The sequence below is a fragment of the Macrotis lagotis genome, chromosome 3 (assembly GCF_037893015.1).
Source record: "Macrotis lagotis isolate mMagLag1 chromosome 3, bilby.v1.9.chrom.fasta, whole genome shotgun sequence".
In the NCBI taxonomy this organism is placed as follows: Eukaryota; Metazoa; Chordata; class Mammalia; order Peramelemorphia; family Peramelidae; genus Macrotis; species Macrotis lagotis.
This window is the reverse complement of record NC_133660.1, coordinates 61,089,249-61,110,663: the sequence shown is the minus strand read 5'-3', so window position 1 is coordinate 61,110,663 and position 21,415 is coordinate 61,089,249. Positions and strand designations below refer to the sequence as shown.

Genomic DNA, 21,415 nt, shown 5'->3' with positions numbered 1-21,415 from the left:
TTTTTTATATTCTCCAAATTGTGGGAGATTTTTCTGAATTTGAGATAGTTGACTTTCTTGGAAATGGGGTTTTTGTAAACTAAATAGACTAGTTTCCCTATTCAAATAAGAAGTAGAAGGGAGAAGGAGGAGGGTTCCAAAAACAAATAGGTCTTCTTATTTTATCTCTTTTTCCTATGGCTTAATTCTTCTTCCCAATAGGAGAATTGGTTTTGGTAGACAGCTTTGTGATCTAGGAAATAAAACACATTATTTTATATAATTTCTCTCCCTAGATCTTAAAACCAATTGTTTTGAGAATTAGAAATTTTCTAGAAAATATCAGGACATAAAGACATGGTGATGACTTAAAAGGGGAAGAAGGAGGAGCAACTCAGTGGCCTAGTGGAAAGAGTACCAGCTCTGGAGTCCCGAGGACCTGAGTGTAAATCCAATCTCAGACACTTGTAATTTATCCCCATTGCTTTGCCAGGAAAAAAAGTGGGAGGGGGAAACAGAGAGAAAAATCAATACAAAAGAAAAAAGTAGAGGAAATAACAAACCTGAAAACGTGTTTATAGGTTTATTGGCTTATAAACATAAATATAAATGATTTAAGCAACCCAGTTAAAGGAAAGAGAATGACTGAATGCTGAGAAAGAAACAGCTGGGAACAGAATGAACATTATTCAGGAATGTATTATGTGAACTGTGATTTATCTAGTCCTCTTGTTTCTCACTTCCCTCCTTTTTCTAAACCTTCCACACTCTGAATTACTAATTAATATCTCTACCATTAAATGTTGATTTGTTACTAACAGATAAACAAAGATGAAAGAAGTGATACTTCTTTGTTGTTGCTGCTACTCATTAATGTTTCTGATATTAATAGAAGAATTATCTAAAACTATTGATGGATACTATAAACATTTAGTGCCTTTCTTGCATTAAATATCTTCTCATCCTCCACCCCACTACTACAAATAACTAAGAATTGATTATAATAGATTAAAGGGAAGATCTAGGAAATCCATTAATGAATGGTAAGTTGTTAAGTTCAATAGTAACTTATAGGTAGAAAACAGAAATACAGATGCAAAGTTCATTACTATATTAGCATTTGATATATGTTAACAATTTTTTTTCTCTTTCCCCCTCCCATTTTCTCTTTTAAGATTCCTTTAGAGGGCAGCCTTGTGGATGGCCCCGAAGCAAGCCAGATGGAACAGGATAGAACCAATCATGTTGAGGGCAATAGACTGAGTCCATTCCTGATACCACCACCTTCTCATATTTGCCAGACAGAGTCATTGGCAGTGAAGCTACAGAATGGCAGTCCATTGACAGAGAGGCCTCATCCAGAAGTAAATGGTGAAAATAAATGGTTATCATTCAAGAGCAATTATGGAATACCCCCTTCAAAGGGAAACCAGAATAATTGTGCCAGTCCAGACTTTATACATGAAGATAGAGAGTATCCCAAGTGTATGCAAAATGGTGGGATAAAACGTACATCTAGTGAGCCTTCTCTCTCTGGATTCCATCAGAACAAGAAAGTGAAACAAGTTCAAGATGTCAACGGGGAAAGAGATGACTTCAGGAGAAACCAAGAAGGAAATAATCAAGGCGAAAGCAGCAGTCAACCAAATGTCTCCAATTCATGTAACAAGGTGCCTGTGAACTTCACCGTTCAGGAAGAATCAGCCTCAGATTTTCCCTGCTCTGCAAGGCATAACAGCAGTGGGCCTGAAAACCCAGAATTTAAGAGACAAAATGAGCAGGAGAGGAAAAACATTAGTTACTCAAACAAGAACATTCTGTTATATCTTAAAAACAAGGCAGTGCCAATGCCTAATGGTGCTACAGTTTCTGCCTCTTCTATGGAAAACACACAAGGTGAACTTCTAGAAAAAACACTGTCTCCATATTATCCAGATCGTGTTTCCATTGCAATGCAGAAAACTACATCTCACATAAATGCCATTAATAGTCAGGCTACTAATGAGTTGTCCTATGAGGTCACTCATTCATCCCATACCTCAGGGCAGATCAACTCCCAGCAGACCTCAAACTCTGAGCTGCTTCAAGTGCCAGCTCCAGTGGTGCCTGAGGCCTGCAATGCTGATAACTCCAATATACCAGCTACAAGGCCAGGTAGTTATCCCCTTCAGAAGCCAGATCAACAGGTGCAGCAACAGAAATCCATTTTTGAGATATGTCCCTCTCCAGTAGAGAACAGTAACCACCAAGGAACCACAGAGCTGGTACCTGGTGAAGAATTCTGTCTAAGTTCCGGCAACAACCTGCAAATTCCTGGTGGCACCTCTGATGGATATTCAAAGCAAACTGAAATGAGTGGAACTTACTTGAAGCAAAGCTCTGTGTTTGCTAAGGATTCTTTCATTGCCACTACTCCTCCACCTCCACCCCAATCATCTCCTCTTCCTTTTCTTCTTCCTCCTCCTCTTCCTCCTCCTCCTCCAGGTCCTCAACCTCCTTCAGAAATGGAAAGCTCTCTGCATGATGAGGTAACAGGAGAACGCCATCACTACCCCAACCAAAGTGAAGAAAGTCTTCTAAGGGAAATGAAGAATGAGGGGCTGTCAGAGGGCCCTTTGCCCCAGAGTCCTGACCTATCCACATGTACTGCCAAATCTTTGATGTTTCCAGAGAAGCCTCAGAAGAACTGTGTCCACAGAAAGGAAATGCCAGCCTCCGTGATGGCATTGACAGTTTCCTCATGCTCTGAGGAGAGAAAACCAATATCTGAACAGCTCAACCAGCAACCCGAAGTCACTGGAAGTGGTAGAGATCTCCAACAACACTACCAGAAATTGATTGGACAAAAAGACCAAGAAGCCCCAAGTGAGAAGGAAAGGAAGGAGACAAAAGAGCATGTACCACAAACTCATTCATACCTGAAACCAGGTTGGATTGAGCTAACTTCCTCTCACTTTCATCAAGGAGAGTCTCACCCAAAGTCTAAGGAGGAATTACTGAGGATGATGCTTCAGTATCAGCCCAATAAAATTGATCAAATGACCTCAAAACAATATGCCAGGGGCCCTAACATATCCAAAGGAACCCCAGGGCAAACTTATAACCAGAAAATGGTGCAACAGGATCAGATGCCCCAGATGTACCAAATGGAGAGTGCTCAAGTGCAGTCTCAGGCCCCGATGGACCAGTTCCAAAAGCCTTCACCCCAAATACCCCTCCCCAAGATAGAATCTCCACTCCAGGCCCACATGCAAGCACACTGCATGCCAAAATATCATTTTCAGGCAAGACTAGATCACCAAACTGAGAAACCCTTAGGCCCACCACTGAAGCAGCAACACTTGAACACTCAGGCTGCAGAGACTGAGCCATTCCTTCCCTCACATCTCTCACAACCTCCACTGCAGAAACAGGCAGCACAAGCACAATTGCCTCCACATATGCCCCTCACTCTCAACCATCAGCAACAAAAACTACAAGGGAAGAATAAAGAACCAGGACATCCAACTTTTCCTCCTTCACAAGGCAGCAATGAACAACACAGAGAGAGATCCTCCTTTGGTCAGATAAAAAGGGAAGAATGTCTTCATTCTGAAAACCAGTATAGCAAATCTGAGTTCCTCTCTCATAACACACACATAGGAGTAGAACAGGTACACAATATCAATAGTAGAAACTCTTCTTATGGCCAGATGCTGAAATCAAACCTAAGCAACATGCAACTTTCCTGTCAAAACAATGTGCACTTGGCTTCAGAAAGAAAGGAAAATGCTATCAATTCTGAATTCTTCATAGGAAACAAAACACAGGACTTACAGCATATGCAATACTTTCTAAACAATGCAACTTCAAAGCCAGGTGTGTCTCATGGGTGCTTTCAAGAACAGGGACATGGCATGCAGCAAGCATCTCCCCATCAACAGTTACCACCCCAACAGCCACAGGGATATCACAGTAAGAACCAAGACTTGCCTAGCAAGCAAGCTACCCAAGACCTTCCACAACGGTACTCGTTGCATCACCAGCAGGTTGCCCCAACTGTACCAGAACAGAGAACAAGTCACCTTCAATCACCTCCACAGAAAGACTTCCACAAACATGCAGCCCTTCGGTGGCACCTCCTGCAGAGGCAAGAACAAGCCCAACAAGCCAAAGCTGAGGCTTGCCACCGACAGATGCTCAAGCCAATTAAAGTGGAAGCTGGTGCTAGACAGAATACCTGTATGCGCTCTTCGGCAGGGCCACCAGAGAACAAAACATGGAAGAAGATCCCCAAACAAGATGTTCAACCCTTGGGGTGTGATCAGTCGCAACAAAAGAGCATCATTGAGACGATGGAACAGCAGCTGAAGCAGATTCAGGTTAAGTCCCTGTTTGATCACAAGGCCCTTACTATCAAATCACAAAAGCATGTGAAAGTGGAAATGGCAGGACCAGTCACTGTGTTAACTAGAAATACCAGTGCTTCCGAACTTAATGGGCATACCTCAACATCAGAGCAGCAAATAACTTCTTCCTCTGAAAAAACACCCACAAAAAGAACAGCTGGTTCTGTTCTCAATCATTTTTTAGAGTCACCTTCCAAGTTACTAGATACGCCTATAAAAAATTTATTGGATACACCTGTCAAGACCCAATATGATTTCCCATCATGCAGTTGTGTAGGTAAGTGCCAGAAATGAAACTGAAACACATGGTATTCATCTAGAATTAGTAAATTTGTCTTCAGATGTGAGATTGACTTTTTTTAAACCAAGTCTACTTGGCAGTTTGTAGAGAATCATAAAAATCTGAAGCTTGTGGTTTTTGTTCTTTCAATTAAAAATGCTATACATGAAGAACATCAGGGCCATACTAATTTTTTTGCAAAACAGTTGTGCATGTTCATTTATTTTATGTTCAAAGTCTTTTAAAAATATACTTGTATCTGTTTGGGATTATTCAATCTGTTTAGCCCTTTGCATCCCATTTCCTAGGCAGCAAGGCTATGAAAAGAAATCTAATGAAATCTTGGAAAAGTTCAGTTAGAAGTTTTTTAAATCACTGTTGACTTTTATATTAACATATTTTTTTAAATGCACTTTTTATTTAGAAGAAACAAAATCTCTGCTCTACTAATGAATTGTGAAAAATTATACTATAAACTTTGTGTCTTTTTAGATATTTGTGACCTAGATATGTCCTCCCTCCCCATCAATGAATTTTTAATTGTTCTTTAGGTATCTTTTTTTTAAGAGTTTTTGGTTAAAATTCAGATGTTTAATACATCCTAGAGATATATATGAAAGGGGGCCTTTTGCTTTTGAGTACAGGCTTTGTGATAGAAGAAAGACCCAAATCTCAAATGCACTCCTTTGCATGCTATTCTATTTGCAAGAACATTAAGAAATGGCATATTGGATCAAATTAATGGTCCACCCAGATTAACATTTCTTTCTGACAATGGTACCAAAAGAAAATTTGTAAGGCAGATGGGCTAAATGAAGACTAAGACTGCTTTTTCCCTCTGTGTGGTTAATGCTAACTAGCATATATATATATATATATATATATACCTCACAGCTCTCTTTTATAGTTGATATTAGGTAAATTATACTCTAGGCTCCTTCATTCTTTTCTCTTATCCACTAAACCCCACAACCCCAAAGCATATGTATATATTATATTATATTATATTATATTATATTATATTATATGATAGTATAGCATAGCATAGCATAGCATAGTATAGTATAGTATAGTATAGTATAGTATACATATGCATATATATGTATGTTTATATACACACATATCACATGTATATATATATATATATGTACATGTTTGCTGAGAGTAATGAGACAAATTGGCTCTTCATCTTTGTGAGCTATTGCTTTAGTTTTTGCTTTGGGTTTTTTTTTTCCTGAAAATAATTCCTTACCAAAGTAGGATAGTCTAAGCAATGAGATTGAGTTAAGATTTCTTAAATCAAAAGAATTCCTTGAATAATTTAAAGAAGTAACTATTCTAACTTTGATGATGTGGCAAAGCAGGAGAGAGAGATTCTTAAAGAATAAAATAAACTGCATTTTGAAAATAAATGTTGTTAATGTAAAACAATCCAGGTGACAGACAATTGTTATTAGATTCTAAAATAACTTTTTTTCATTTAAAAATGAAGGTTGTTGTGGATATAACATATAATATGCTCTAATTCTCAACACAATTTTCCTAATTCAGTTTTACTTACTTGATTCCCTACCCCCAAAGGTTTAGTGTTTTTTCTCTCCCCATCTTTGGAACACACATTTAAATATACTTTTAACCAGCTGCCTTCCTTATTAATCATTTGGCACAATTTCAAGAAGATCAGTCAACTAATTTGCTCATCCTATAAATTTTTTTCCCTATATAACTAGTCACATTTAGGACCCTTAATGTGCAGTTGGGGGATAAGCTTTGTGAATGTAGCCTTTATACTTAGTATAATTGAGGTCTAAAATAATAATCTTCTATTATTTCAACAGAGCAAATTATTGAAAAAGATGAAGGTCCTTTTTATACCCATCTAGGAGCAGGTCCTAATGTGGCAGCTATTAGAGAAATCATGGAAGAAAGGTAATTAACACAAAGGCACAGGGTAGATTAACATTTATCCTTTTGTGTATGTCAGAATTTTTCCAGCCTTCACATACAAAGAAGTAAACAATTGTAAATCAAGTAATTACTGGTAGGCTTAGCTACTCCAGTGTTGCCAACATTACACACTGCGCTATTCACCAGAGAGTCACAATATTTGACAGGACTAATAGTCTGCTGGCTGGCACAGGCTGCCCACTTTGAGGTGCATGCCAGAAAACCCAGGCAAGAAAGAGAATTAACCAACCTGTGAGGCACAGGAGTGTTGGCAGGAGCTGCAAAGACAGACCAGATCTGGCTTTCTCCTACTGATGATAAATCATGAAAGAGGAAAGAGATAAAATGTGGATGGAGAAGTGAAATGGAGACAAATTTACCTTCAGTTGCCAATTAGCAACTTCCTAAGAAAGTTGCCCTTTATGAAGAAAGAGGAAAATGTGATACATGGAATAAGACAGAGGTTCTGTTTATTACCGTACTACCTTAGCTGCTAGTTTTGCAATCTACAGTAGCTCTATCTGTGAGTAGTCAGCCATAATGAGAGTAATCCATGAATGTAGGGTTCTATGACTCCATGTCATAGTTGTTAATGAGGGTGGTTGAGTCCCTACATGATTTTATACCCTTTTCTTTAATAATATTTTGTCTAATTATTAAAATACATTGATACCTCAGACACAGAAGAAATGCTTGTCTTGAGTCCTATCTCATTCCTAAGAAATTCTTGCTAGCAAGTTAGACACCTAAATGTATACAAATGAACTAATGACCCATTCCCTAGTGGTCTACTAGTAATAGTATGTCTTACTAAGTGCTTGACCCATTAGCAGGGAATGTCTAGGCATAAGGGAGAAACAGAATCCACGTTAAAGTTATCTTTGCTTCCAAAATGCATGCCTAAGAGTTTGTCTGTGTATTAAACTAGACCCTTAAAGGAAAGCAGTGGAAATAAAGGCATTGTAACATCTAAAATCTTAGATGAATTCTTTAAAATTTCAAAATGATTACATTGAATAGTGAATGGAAATTAATTAAATGCATGATCTATATAGCTGCATTTAGCAAAATAAAAGGAAACCTTTAAGGCTTTTGAGATTTTGTGTCAGAATGAGTTTTCAATAGCTATCGCCTAATAAGCACTATTTTCAAAATGGTCCTTTACGGCTCATTGATAGATATTTTTCTACTGAGAGAAACAAGATTGAAACAATTTATTCTTGCCCATTTTCAATGGCTCGGGCATGATTTTTAAAAGTAAATGGTAGAGTACTTTTAAATGTTTCAGTCATAGAATTGGAAGTGCTCTCAGAATACATGCTTTTGTTGACCATATTACCAGGTCCATCTGTTCATTACGTGTGTGTGTGTGTGTGTGTGTGTGTGTGTGTGTGTGTGGTTTTGTATTTTATTTTTTAAGGTTTGGACAGAAGGGCAAAGCTATTAGGATTGAAAGAGTCATCTATACTGGTAAAGAAGGCAAGAGTTCTCAGGGATGCCCTATTGCTAAATGGGTAAGTAAAGTAATACAAAGCATCACAGTACTTTGATCATTCCCATTTTAGAAATCCAATTGCCCAATCAAGAAATGACCTGAAAACTATTATCATTTTAAGAATATATATTTTATATAATTTTTCTAGCCTGGCTACCTTTTCTAGGAAAGCAGACTGTTTTAAAATATATGTACATTTATGAACATATATGTAGATATGTCCTGAGTTTTTTAATTAAATTTTATTTTCTTGCAGTTAATAAACATTTATTTTCTTTCCCTCACATAATTCCCCTTCCCTCAATTAAAAAAATATCATTTTAGCAAATCTGTATTATCAAGAAAACAAATTCCCACATTGGCCCTATCCAAATTTATGTGTCTCATTCTGCATTTTAAATGCATCACCAATGTCAGCTCCTCAAGGGACTGATTTTACTGTTCCTTTGTAAATCCTACAGGGTTTATCCCACTTGCTCACCTTCAGTAATCACTTAATAAATTCTTGTTGATTGATTGGGGGAAAAATGATCTGGTTAGCAACTGGAGCTTAATAGAATAATATCAAAGTGAAAGAAAAGATTCCTCCTGATAACTGCTCAGGGTTTACTCCTTCAGAGAACATAGCCCAATAGTGATTTCATTACACTGATAATAACAGCTAGCATTTCTTCAACCTATACGTTATCTCATTTTTATTCTCACAACAACCCTGAAATTTAGGTGCTGTTGTCACACAGTTAACAATTGTCTGAAGTTGGATTTGAACTCAAATTTTCCTGATCAAATTTTCCAAATTCAGTGCTCTATTCAGTGGGCTGTTTGACCCTTTATTTAACAAAGAAAGCAAATGTCCCTGTCACCTGGTACTAGACACACTGAAGATATCATTTGGTAACCATTCCCTAATACATTGAATTAAGCAAAGAAGAATTAAGTGTCCCTCCATTTCTTCTTGTCCATTGACAAAGTCGAGACCCCTGCCCTTATCCATCAAAAGTAAAGAAAATCTGCCATGGTCTGATGAGTATAGTTCCAATTTTGCAATATATCTAAATATGTGTCTGTGGGTTTTTTTTTTTTTTACTAAAAACAATTTTTTGTCTGTTTGGTGTTTCTTTGTGTTTGGGGTGAAACTGTGGTCTATGCAGGTAGTTCGTAGAAGTTGCAATGAAGAAAAGCTACTGTGTTTGGTTCGGGAGCGAGCCGGACATACCTGTGAGGCAGCTGTGATTGTGATCCTCATTCTGGTGTGGGAGGGAATCCCACTTTCCCTCGCAGATAGATTATACTCCGAACTCACTGAAACGCTAAGGAAATATGGCACCCTCACCAACCGACGGTGTGCACTGAATGAAGAGTAAGTGAAGCAAGTTGCATTCTTTTCCTCACTTATTACATTGACATACTACCAGAAATCTAGAAGTTCTCTTGGAGTAGTTCTTACCCTAAATGAATTAGTTAAAAGTCTTAATTGTTACTGGGGAATCATGAGACTTGAGCCCTGGGGCCCTGCTCTGTCTTAACAGTGAGTTATTAGAGCTTTCATTTCAACATTTTGTAATAAGAGAATTGAAACATTCAGGCATGCTGTATGAAAACAATCTGAAGGGTGGCTAGGCGCAGTGGATAGAGCACTGGCCCTGGAGTCAAGAGGGCCTGAGTTCAAATCTGGCATCAGACACTTAATAATTACCTAGCCAAGTGGCCTTGGGCAATCCACTTAGCAAAAACCAATCTGAGTAATTTAAGGCCTTCCTAGTATTTACAAAAAAAAGGGGGGAGGGGGAATTTGTATTTGAATAGGGATTTTAAGAAATATGTCCAAGTATGAAGTGAAGGTGATTGGAAACCAAGAGTCATGTTACGTTTTTTTATGTATCCCAAAACTCTTGTGTGATCTAGCATTGAATCTGACTAAGATTTCTATAAACAAAGGATAATCTGCTTTTGAGTTTAGAGGGGTATGTTTTTTTGGTCAAGTGAATTAAAACATGTAGGTCAGTTAAGTGGAGCAATGGATAGAGTGTCAGACCTAAAGTCAGGAAAATTCATTCTCGAGTTCAAATCTGACATCATACACTCACTAGCTGTGTAACTCTGGGCAAAGCACTTAACCTTGTTTGCTTCAGTTTCTTCATCTCTGAAATAAGCCAGAGAAGGAAATGGCAAAACTCTCCAGTATCTTTGCCCACAAAACTCCCAATGAGATTATAAAGAGTTGGACACAACTGAAATGACTAAATAACAACATTAATATATATGAGCAAAATATAATAATCCACAGTGATGAGTTGAAGCTTTAAAATCAAGAAGAATTCTGCTTTTAAACAAATGAATCCAAGAATGTATAGGGAATCAGTGCTAGAGTCATTCACAACTGGCCCGACACAGCTTTGATCAAAATGGTTGCTATTAGATAGTCATATGAGAGCCATAATAATTAAAATATTCTTCTCTCCCTATGATCAAGGGTCTTCAGGATTCTAATTCTGGCCCTCATCACATTTACTGAAAAAAATACATTTTATGTATGCTCTCATTCATGCTTATGGAGAGAAATATCATGGGGTCATAGAACATAGAAGAAACTTCAGAAGCTATCTAACCCAAAATGTTCAGTTTGAATATAAGCATAGGAAGGTTTAATTGGCTTTTACTAGTTTACACGGTCAATAAGCTTCGGAGATGGAATTTGAATTCAGGTCCAATGACCCATTGATTCAGTCATTTCCAACCCATATCCCCTACCATTTCTATAATATTCAGTCATAATGTTCCAACAAGAGTATATGATATTTAGATTCAGTTCCACAATTCTTAAATTTTTCTCTTCTTTTCTATTTCTTATATCTTCTCCTTTTTCCAAAATGTATGAAATAGATTTCTGGGTTTGCATATCTCCTTTGAAATAAAACCTTTCCTCATCCCTTCAATTGCTTATATCCCTTCAGATTGCTTTTTATTTGTTTTAATACACATTTGTATATATTTATGTTTTACCTATTGTCTTCCCCTATGAAATTAAAGGTCTTTAAGGGCAGAGATGATTTCATTTTGTCTTTTCATCCCCTTTATCATTGGGGGGGGGGGGAAGAGAGGGAAAAGAGGAGGAAGAGGAGGAGGAGCAGACAGACAAGAGACAGCTTCATTTGGTGCCTTGGTGTCTTCATTTTGGATGGTTATCTCTCTAAACTCCAACAATTAATTACAATGACTCTAAATTGACATTTTGGCCTAATGAGTTGCTGATGAACTTTCAAAAAACACGGTTGTTTTATATAATCTTTTTTCATATTTTATATTTAAATAATAGCTCAATAATTTAAACACACATATATTTTTATTTGAGATTTATCAGATTTTTTACATCACTAAAATTTATCCTAGTATCTTTTCATTCCCCCTCCAAGACTTATCTCATATAACAATATTTTTAAGGACATAAAAGATAAAATATCTGAAAATATGCAATAAATCAAATTTGAGGATCACCAACATCTGCAAGGAGTTTGGGGCAGTAGATGTCTTTTTTTGGAACCATTCATATATTCTCATGGTAGAAGTCAAGATTGAGGTTTTCTGTCCAAAACAGAGGATAAGTCCACATCTGGGACTGCTAACTCAGATTTAAATGTTTAAATTTAATCAGGCATTGCCACTGCATTCATTAATACCCTTTGCCTTACATTGAATACTTAATATTCTATTCCACAGAAAAGCCATAATTGGGAAATTTAAATTTAAAAATATGTTCTGGTATTTTTCTCCAAACAAAAGCCAACTGTTTCATTCAACAAACTAGTTGTAATTTCTGTTTTCTGACTGGGCTATGTTAGCCATGTTTTCACTTCAGGTGAGTTAGGGTGATATGTCTGCCGTTACAGTGTTGCCCTGTGCCATAAATTCTTTCCATTTGTATGGTGTAGAGTTGTGTGGTGTAGAGTTATTTTTAAAACTCACTTTTAAACCTAACCATGATACAACATCTGAAGAAAACAGTCTATCTAAGCACACACCTAGTGACATTAGTGTTTCTTTGATTCCTCAGGCGAACCTGTGCCTGTCAGGGATTGGATCCAGAAACCTGTGGTGCTTCTTTTTCTTTTGGCTGCTCATGGAGTATGTACTACAATGGATGTAAGTTTGCCAGAAGCAAGATTCCAAGGAAATTTAAGCTGCTTGGGGATGATCCAAAAGAGGTTGGTTTTTCATTTTTCATTTCCTTCTGTCAAATGTCTTTCATCTTTTGTAGTCACCAAATCTAGGAACTCATCAATAAATGAGTTCATGGAACTGATAGCTGGAAGGAGACCTTAAAGACCATTCAGCTCAATCACCCAATGTTACAGGTAAAAAAAGTGAAGTCTGGTGATGGGGAGTGACTTAGTTAAAGTTATATGTATAGTAAATAGCTGACTTTCAATTCAAGCCTGAGTCCTTTCATATCATATTTCTATTATACCACTCTAGAGGTAGGATGATCAATATCTCAGCTAAATCACTTATTTGTATTCTACACATTGAATGTGGAGGTTATTTATAATTACCCTGAATTACTATTGAAGCAAGAGGGTAATGTTATATGATTGTCATGGAAAAAAGTATTGGACCTGCACTCAAGGAGATGTGTGTTTGAATCCTGCCTCTGTTACTCACTAGCTGCATGACCTTGGATAAATCACTTACCGTCGCTGAACCTCAGTTTCCACATAATGCAAAAGGAATAGCTTGGATCCTGTAACCTCTAAGGTCCTTTCTAGTGCTAAATCCATGATTATTATAAAGGAATAAACTAGTGACTTGGATTCAAATCCTGATTCATCTAATCGGTCAACCAGCAATTGTGAAGCACTGTATTATATGTCTGACACTGTGCTGAGGACTGGGAATACAAAGAAAAATGAACTAATAAACTCCATCTCATCTGTATAACCTATAAAATGATGGTAATTATCCCTGTTCTCATCTAACCCACAGAATGCATAGAGGGACCCATGAGTTAATATAGATGAGATCTGTATAAAGTGTAAAACGTTACATAAATGAAGGTAGTAATATTTATAGAGGAAGTATATCATCCTCATAACAATAGATTGGCAAAACATCATCCCAAATTATTTTTTGTCTTGAAATGAAATCCCAATGTGTTTGAGAATTGTTAAGAAAATTGTTAAATTTAAATGAGGATATGAAGTACTTTATATTTCTAGTGTTATAGAAATATAGAGACCTTATCTTAGGATATCCAAATCAAAATATACCAGACTTTATTCTTATTTATATTGTGTATTGTCTATATTTTTTTTGTGGGAAATCATCATGAAAATGTTGCTCTTGGGTTGTAACAGAATCGTTTATTGCTAATCTAATGCTTAGGTGGTATTACTACCAAAATAACTAGGCAATCAATTTATCAAAATTTTGTTATTTAAAAAAAAATTTTCCTTAAGAAGTTTTTTCGTCAAAGTAGAGTGAATTCTCTTTCTTGCCCCCCCCCATTTCTTTTTAATAACTTTTGAGTATCATGTGGTCTACAGGATGGATAATACAACCAATTATTGGTTGATCGAAAATCTTGATAAGCTTTGCATCTCAACTATGATCAATATTCCAGGAATCCAGAACAAAACATTTTATTTTGTAAAAGAATTTCAATTGTAAACAATGTATTTATGCATATACAACTTGAATAAGTAAAAATATTGATATCTCTTCCTGCCTTTTGAAAACTGAGTCTTATTCGGTTTATGGCTCTAATAGTTTGCTAATGAAGAGTAAGAAAATGAAAAGCCAAGTATTCTTGGATTAGTAATGTAAAGGTTCCCTAAAGGACATTCACATTGCTTCCATTTTAAAAGAATATTACCTAAATGCACAAATGTCCTTTTTAGTATATAGAAGTCATGGTGATTTCATAGACCAAATGAACAGTGGCATTTTTTATGATGACAACCAGTTTTATTTTATCTATTAAAAAGTAATTTCAAATCATGTCTATAAATTCTTATCTCCTGGATCAGGGATTCATATACACTAAATGGAAGAGGTAACCAGAATATTCCCTGAGAATAAATAGGATACAGTTTCAATTCTGAGCAAAATTATAAGGAATTACAGAGAATACAAATCTGACTCACCATCTAAAATAGGATAAATGGAGACTAGGCTGCCTCTCTTTTTTCATTTGATGCCAGGTTTATTATCTTTTAGCTGATAATATATTTGTAGTCAAAATTAGAATACTAAACATGAAGAAAGAATAGAGCAACTTGATATTATGAGACACTTTTCCATATCTATAAGTTTGAAATAATATGTGATAGTAGAAAGGTAACCTTTAAGTCAGAAGGTCATAGGTTCAAGTCCCACCCAAGAAACATACTGGTCAATTGACCTTGGGCAAGTGATTTACCCTGTCAATGTCTCCAGATGATATGAAGCTAGGAGTTGTACAATAGTTGCTTTAATGGAGAAGTTTCCTCACCTGGGAATTCCCTGAATTGTTGGAATGTTGTACTGAATCAAAATCAAATTAGCAACAACAAAAATCCCCAAATATATTTCACTTGAAAAGATTCTTATTTATGTTGAACACATTCAAAATCTTACTTCAAGGCTTTGATTCATATTGGAAGAATCTCAGTTGATTTTTTATTGAAGCATGGAAATCTCATTTTGACTTACTGAGATAATTTTTATGAGTACTTAGAAACTTATAAATATAGTTAACCAAGGGTGGCTTTGCAGTTCTCTTTGGGTCCTAATGGAAAAGTAAGAAAACTAATTTTCTTTCTTTCCAAATATATGTTTGGTACTGTCATATTGAGTATGTTATTAAAAATGTAAATCAATCCAATAGACATCTGCAAAGAGCCAAATATTTGATAGAACATGGATAGAATATCTGGATTACCAGTATCAGTTCACTTTGAAAAGTATGCATATTAGGGGCGGAGCCAAGATGGCAACAAGAAAGGATCCAGTCTTAGGCGCTTTCTGATAAAACTCATAAGCTAAGGACTCTAACTAAACTTTCTAGAGACAGAACCCACAGAGAGACCCAGTGAGGCAGTTCTCCTACTCAAGGTAACCTAGAAAAGAGCAGAAAGGCTCTGCTCCCCGGGGTCGGAGGGGCAGCCCACCAGAGGGGTGGCCTGACAGAGTGAAAGAACTTCAGCCTCCCGGAGGCAGCCCCAGGATGCTGGGATCCATGGCTCACAGCAGTGGGGGGGTCTCAGGGGCTACACCCCAAGGTTACCACCGGGCACAAAGTGGGGGAACAGCGGGGGACCTCTGCCAGAGTGAGCACATGGAGCCCAGCCCTCAGGGCACACAGCAAGCAGTCTCAGCAGGGCAGATCCAGGAAAAAGAAGCAGGTAGAGCTGGTAAGCAGGAGTCCCCAGGTCATGAGCCCATTGAACCTAGGGAGGGGAGTTGAAGAGAGACTGCAGAGCTCTGTCCTCTGCCGCTGGAACAGGACGCTGGGGCTCTGACCACATTCAGATCCTGATCACAGTCTAGGCCCCCCCATAGAACAGCAGGGCCCCCTCCACCTGAGCCCTGTGGCAGAGGGGGGTGCATAAGGTCATTCACAGACCAGGAAGAAGGACGGAGCCTCACACACTGAGATACCCTTGTGGGAATGTCCCAAAAGCTCAGGAAGCACCCCAAAAACAGGCTCAGGCTGGGAAAATGAGCAAGCAGAGGAACAAGAGGAACACCATTGAGATATATTTTGCCTGTGAGCCCAAGAAGGGTCAAAACACTCACTCTGAAGACAAGGAAGCACAAGCTCCTGCATCTAAAGACTCCAAGAAAAACAGAAATTGGGCTCAGGCTATGACAGAGCTCAAAACAGACTTTGAAAATCAAATGAGGGAGTTAGAAGAAAAACTGGGAAAAGAAAGGAGAGAAATGCAGGAAAAACATGAAAATGAGGTCAGCAGCTTAGTCAAGGAAATCCCAAAAAATGCTGAAGAAAATAGCATGCTAAAAACCAGCTTAGGTCAAATGGATAAAACAGTTCAAAAAGTTATGGAGGAGAAGAATGCTTTAAAAAGCAAAATTAGCTAGATGGGAAAAGAGATAAGAAAACTCTCTGAGGAGAACAAATCCTTCAGACAAAGAATAGAATTCAGGGAGATTGACGAATTTACCAGAAAGCAGGAATCAATACTTCAAAACCAAAAAAATGAAAAATTACAAGAAAATGTGAAATATCTCATTGAAAAAACAACCAATATGGAAAACAGACTTAGGAAAGATAATTTAAAAATTATTGGAATACCTGAAAGTCATGATCAGGAAAAGAGCCTTGACATCATTTTCAAAGAATTACTACAGGAAAATTGCCCTAATATTCTAGAAGCAGAGGGCAAAACAGAAATGGAGAGAATCTACCATTCCCCCCAAGAAAGAGATCCCAAAAAATCAACCCCTAGGAATATTATAGCCAAGTTCCAGAACTCCCAAGTCAAAGAGAAAATATTACAAGTAGCCAGAAGGACACAATTCAAATATCATGGAGCTGCAGTCAGGATCACACAGGACTTAGCAGCAACTACATTGGAAGCTCGTAGGGCTTGGAATATATTGTATACCGGAAGGCAAAAGAGCTTAGAATGCAACTGAGAATGAACTACCCAGCAAGGCTGAATGTCCTCTTCCAGGGAAAAAGATGGACTTTCATTGAACCAGGGGAATTTCAAATGTTCCTTTTGGAATGGCCAGAGCTGAACAAAAGGTTTGATCTTCAGATACAGGACTCAGGTGAAGCATGGAGACTGAAGGGGGGGGGGGGATATGAGGGACTTGCTGATGAACTGCATGTATTCCTGCATAGAAAAATGACACTGATAATACTCGTATGAACCTTCTCAGTTAATAGAGCAGGCAGAGGGAGCTTTTATAGTTGAAGCACAGGAGAAAGCTGAATTCGAAGATAAAATATGGTGTAAAAATGGAGTCAATAGAATAAAAGGGAAGTGTAATGGGAGAAAGAAAAAGGAGAGGGGGAATAGGCCAAGATATTTCATATAATAAGATTTTTCTTTATTACAATGAGCTATTGCAATGGTATGGAAGGGGAGAGGCAAGGGGGAATGAGGGAACCTTTGCTCCCATCAGAGGTGGCTAGGAGAGGAAACAGCATATATACTCAATGGGGTATAGGCATCTGGAGTAAGAAGGAGGGGGGGAGCAGGGGGAAGAGGTGGGGATGTGAATAAAGGAGGAGAGGATGGACCATGATGGGGAGAGTGGTCAGATATAACACATTTTCTTTTTTACTTCTTGCAAGGGGCTGGGATTGGAAGGCCTGTCCAGGACCATAGGGCCAGGTGTATGCTGGGCCTAAGGGGTGGTATGGGGGCTCAGGGCCTCTTGGCCCCAGGACCAGGGATCTGTCTGCTGTGCCTCTCAGTGACCCTACATCAGAGTCAGAGTGAAAGGAGAGAGAAAATATAGTACATGGTAGTGGAGAAATAAGAAAGGAGGGAGTTGAGATCAGCAATGGCAACATTGGAAAAATATGGAAGTAACTTTTGTGATGGACTTATCATATAGAATGTGATCCACCCATGACAGAGTTGCTGGTTTTGGAACAAAGACTGAAGCCCATTTTTTATTATTATTATTTGGGGGGGGTGCAGAGCAAATGGGGCTGGGTGGCCTGCCTGGGGCCACATAGCAGGGTGATCTTTGGGTGTCTGAGGCCGGATTTGGACCCGGGTGCTCCTGGTTCAAGGGCCGATACTCTGTCCACCACCCAGCCACCCCTACTATTATTATTACTATTTTATTTTATTTTGGGTCTTTTTTTCTTCTTTTTGGTTTTTGCAGGGCAGTGGGGATCGGGTGGCTTGCATGTCACATGGCTGGGTGATTGTTGGGTCTACGGAGCTGGATGTGGGCTCAGGTGCTTGTGGCTCCAGGGCTGGTGCTTCATCCATTGTGCCACCTGGCCATACCTACAATTGTTATTATTATTATTTTTTAATTTCAATTTTTTTTTCTCCCCTTTACTTTATTGCTCAAGCAAGTCTATATTCATGGGGGGAGGGGGTATTTTGTTTACTTTTAAACAAGAATATTTTATTAATGTAAAAAAAAATTTGTACAAAATGAGAATAAAAAATAAAATTATGCATATTATGATAAAATGCAAAAACATCCTGTATTTTAAGGTGTAAATGTGGGAAATAAAATTGTCCCACCTACAATAAAAGAAACTGTGGCAGAGCTCTGAGATAATAGCACTTTATTAAAGGGCCTATGGTCTTCTCTAATAATAAAAAGAACTCTTATCTTCCTCAAAATCTGATATATCCCCTTTAGATATCTTGCAATTATAATTTGATACCCAAATACCCAGAGAGGCATGGCAAAATACAAGATCTCATTGGTAAACATATGATGCATAAACTAAAATAAGCAAAAAATGACATGTCAGCTTGGTCATGAGCTGAATATACCAAGGATTATCTCCACTAAGTAGTCATAAGTTTAATGTTCAATGGGTTCCTTCTTAGGTTAGGCAGAAAGAGATGGGACAGGCTGTAAGAACATATGGGGGCAGAGAGAATAGGAACTTTTCATGCAATTGAGTCACTTCTGCTACACTGATTTTGGTCACCAAGACAAGGAAAAACAAGGGTAGAAGGCCTCTAGTTCCAATGATTAAGCAAATGGTCTTAAAATTCACAGCTCACAACTCTGGGGCTTAATATACAGAACCAATAATCACTATCCCCATAGAATCACATCAAATTGATTGATGCTGATTGGAATAGAGTAGGGGTCCAAATGAATTATTTCTCACATGAGGTTATATAAGTAAGGAAATCGCCAAAGTTATAGGCAATCCAAAGCTAATTTTTTCATATGAGAGAAAGTAATTTTATATAGATTAATCTATAATTGTTTTATTTTACATAGGAAGAGAAATTGGAATCCCATTTGCAAAATCTATCTACTCTGATGGCACCGACATATAAGAAACTTGCACCGGATGCATATAATAACCAGGTAAGTTTTAAGTAGTTGATGATATCACTGTAATAATTTACTTATTTGTGAATTTTTTGATCTGTATTCTTTTCTAAATAAAAGGTGTTTCCTCCACTAAAACCTATGACTTTCCTTTGTATGCAAAAATTAGTGACTCACAACTAGAAAGTAGGGGAAGGGGGCAACAAAATAGGGAAAATTGCTGCTGCTTTTTGATTATAAAGATTAGTTTACTATTGTTGAGTTATTTCATCTTTTTTATCAATCTCTTACATGCATTTGTTATTTAAACTGATTTCTTTGAGTCTGTAATTTGACATTTAATAGAAGGTCCTATGCTTTCCTTAATGATTCTCATTACTTATACCTACAACTCAGCCCTTATTATATGTCTATACCTATAAATATAAAAGTGAAAGTATAGTATGTGCTTATTTAAGCATACTGTAGCCAATTTACAAATAGGTTACATTAGAAAAGTTCATATGTAACTCAGTTGCTTGGCATTCTCAGGACAGTACTTAATATACCTAAAGCAGAATACACTATTAATGTTGTTATAAACCTTGCCACCAACTATATGAACATTCCTATAGTGAAATGTATCCAAGTCAGTAAGCCAACAAGAATTTCTTAAGCATTGACTATCTACCAGACTCCATGCTGAGCATTCAGGACCATGGGATTCTAGGGATTCTCAACAGAGTGGGAACCAAAGAAATGCTTTAAATTCTGGTCCCTGTAGAGGGCCTAGAAGCTTTTTCCTCTCCTTGATAGACAGTAGAAAAAGGTATTATGAGGGCAGCTAGGTGGTGCAGTGGATAGAGCACCAGCCCTGGAGTCAGGAGGACCTGAGTTCAAATTCGATATCAGACACCTAATGATTACCTCGCTATATGGCTTTGGGCAAGCCACTTAACTACATTGCCTTGCCAAAAAAAAAAAAAAAAAAAAAAAAAACCCTAAAAAAAGAAAACAGAAAAAGGTACTATCCCCCAGTTTCAAACCATTGGAGTTGGTTCCAAATTCTAAAATAGGAATTCAGCAAGGAGAAGGCTAAAGAGGGTCACTCTAGGATAAGGAGTGGAAAGGGTGGGGCAGAAAAGGAGAAAAGGAACAGGGGATTTCAAGTAGTTCTGGGTAAATACCAATGGAGAAAGGGCTTTCTAACAATAGACTTCCTTCACTCTTTCTCTGTGTATTTTTTTCAAAACTATATTGACTCCCCTTAAAGCTAGAAGTGATCTGACAGGTCACCTCAGACTGACCTCTCGAGAAAGCAAAAAATAAACAGGGATAGAGATCTAAGAGGACATGGAGAAAGAAGACCTAGAAAAATCCCAAGGGACAGCATGGGGAGGGGGCTGCAAGAAATACAATTACTCTTTCAGTGATTCCATGTATCTAACAATACCTAATTTGATGATTAACTATGCATATATGTATTTTTCCTGGACTCCCATACTGCTTGCTAACTTTCTGCCATAAGAGATCAACCTTTTTGGATGCCTTATATATACTTTCCAGGAGAGGATATCTTTATAATTAGTCAAAATTTGTCTATAATTTCTACTCATTGGCCTCAGTTCTGTTTAAATAAAGGGAAAACCTTTTTGGAATCTGAAAAAACTATTCAAATTGAATGGTTTTTAAAAGATGTATATAAGCTTACGCCTGTCCCCCAACCAATCAAAGAAAGTCACACTCATCAATGTGGTACAGATCACAAAGGGCCTGGGTGGGTTGATCTGCTCATGCTCCAAAAATTCCACAAGATACTTTCATATTAAGCAATATAGGCAAGCCCAAACAAGCCTAAGAGACCTATTTTTGGTCCATACCTGTTATTTCATTGATATAGGGAAATTCTCCATGAGAAAAGCTTTTCCTTTAATATGGAACAATACAGAGTAGTCAGTGTCTCTTTCACATAATATTTCTTTATATAGTTGAAAAAAACTATTATGAGCCATTTCCCTTCCCTTCCTCAGTCCCAACAAAAGTGTTGGGTTTTTATTTTTCTTTAGAAAGATTTTATTAATTTCAAGTTTTACAATTTTTCCACCATTCTTGCAAAAGTGTTAGTTTTTATAAGCTTAAGACCCTCTGTTCTTTCACCTACTATAGTTTCTTGACCTTATACCCTAGCTACCTTTCTCTGGATACTGTCTACATTACTGATAACTCTCTTAAAGGATGGTGTCCATAAATGGTCATATTTCTTTATAGTTGCTCTGACTAGCACAAAATATGAGAGGTGATCTGAACTCCGAGTTTAATATTAAAGACGATCAAATTCCATTTTCATATTTCTCC

At 37.4% G+C, this 21,415-nt stretch overlaps 1 protein-coding gene across 1 annotated transcript in view; it reads left to right on the top strand.

Annotated features, from left to right (window-relative positions):
* The window catches only part of TET2 (tet methylcytosine dioxygenase 2), a 157,971-nt gene that overhangs the window by 108,959 nt on the left and 27,597 nt on the right, over positions 1-21,415 (top strand). The window contains exons 4-9 of the mRNA XM_074228768.1: positions 1,155-4,644; positions 6,486-6,576; positions 8,015-8,108; positions 9,241-9,449; positions 12,141-12,291; positions 19,028-19,117. Of these exons, the coding sequence (XP_074084869.1) occupies positions 1,200-4,644; positions 6,486-6,576; positions 8,015-8,108; positions 9,241-9,449; positions 12,141-12,291; positions 19,028-19,117 (4,080 nt within the window). The 5' untranslated portion in view covers positions 1,155-1,199. The remainder of the gene's footprint in view (positions 1-1,154; positions 4,645-6,485; positions 6,577-8,014; positions 8,109-9,240; positions 9,450-12,140; positions 12,292-19,027; positions 19,118-21,415) is intronic.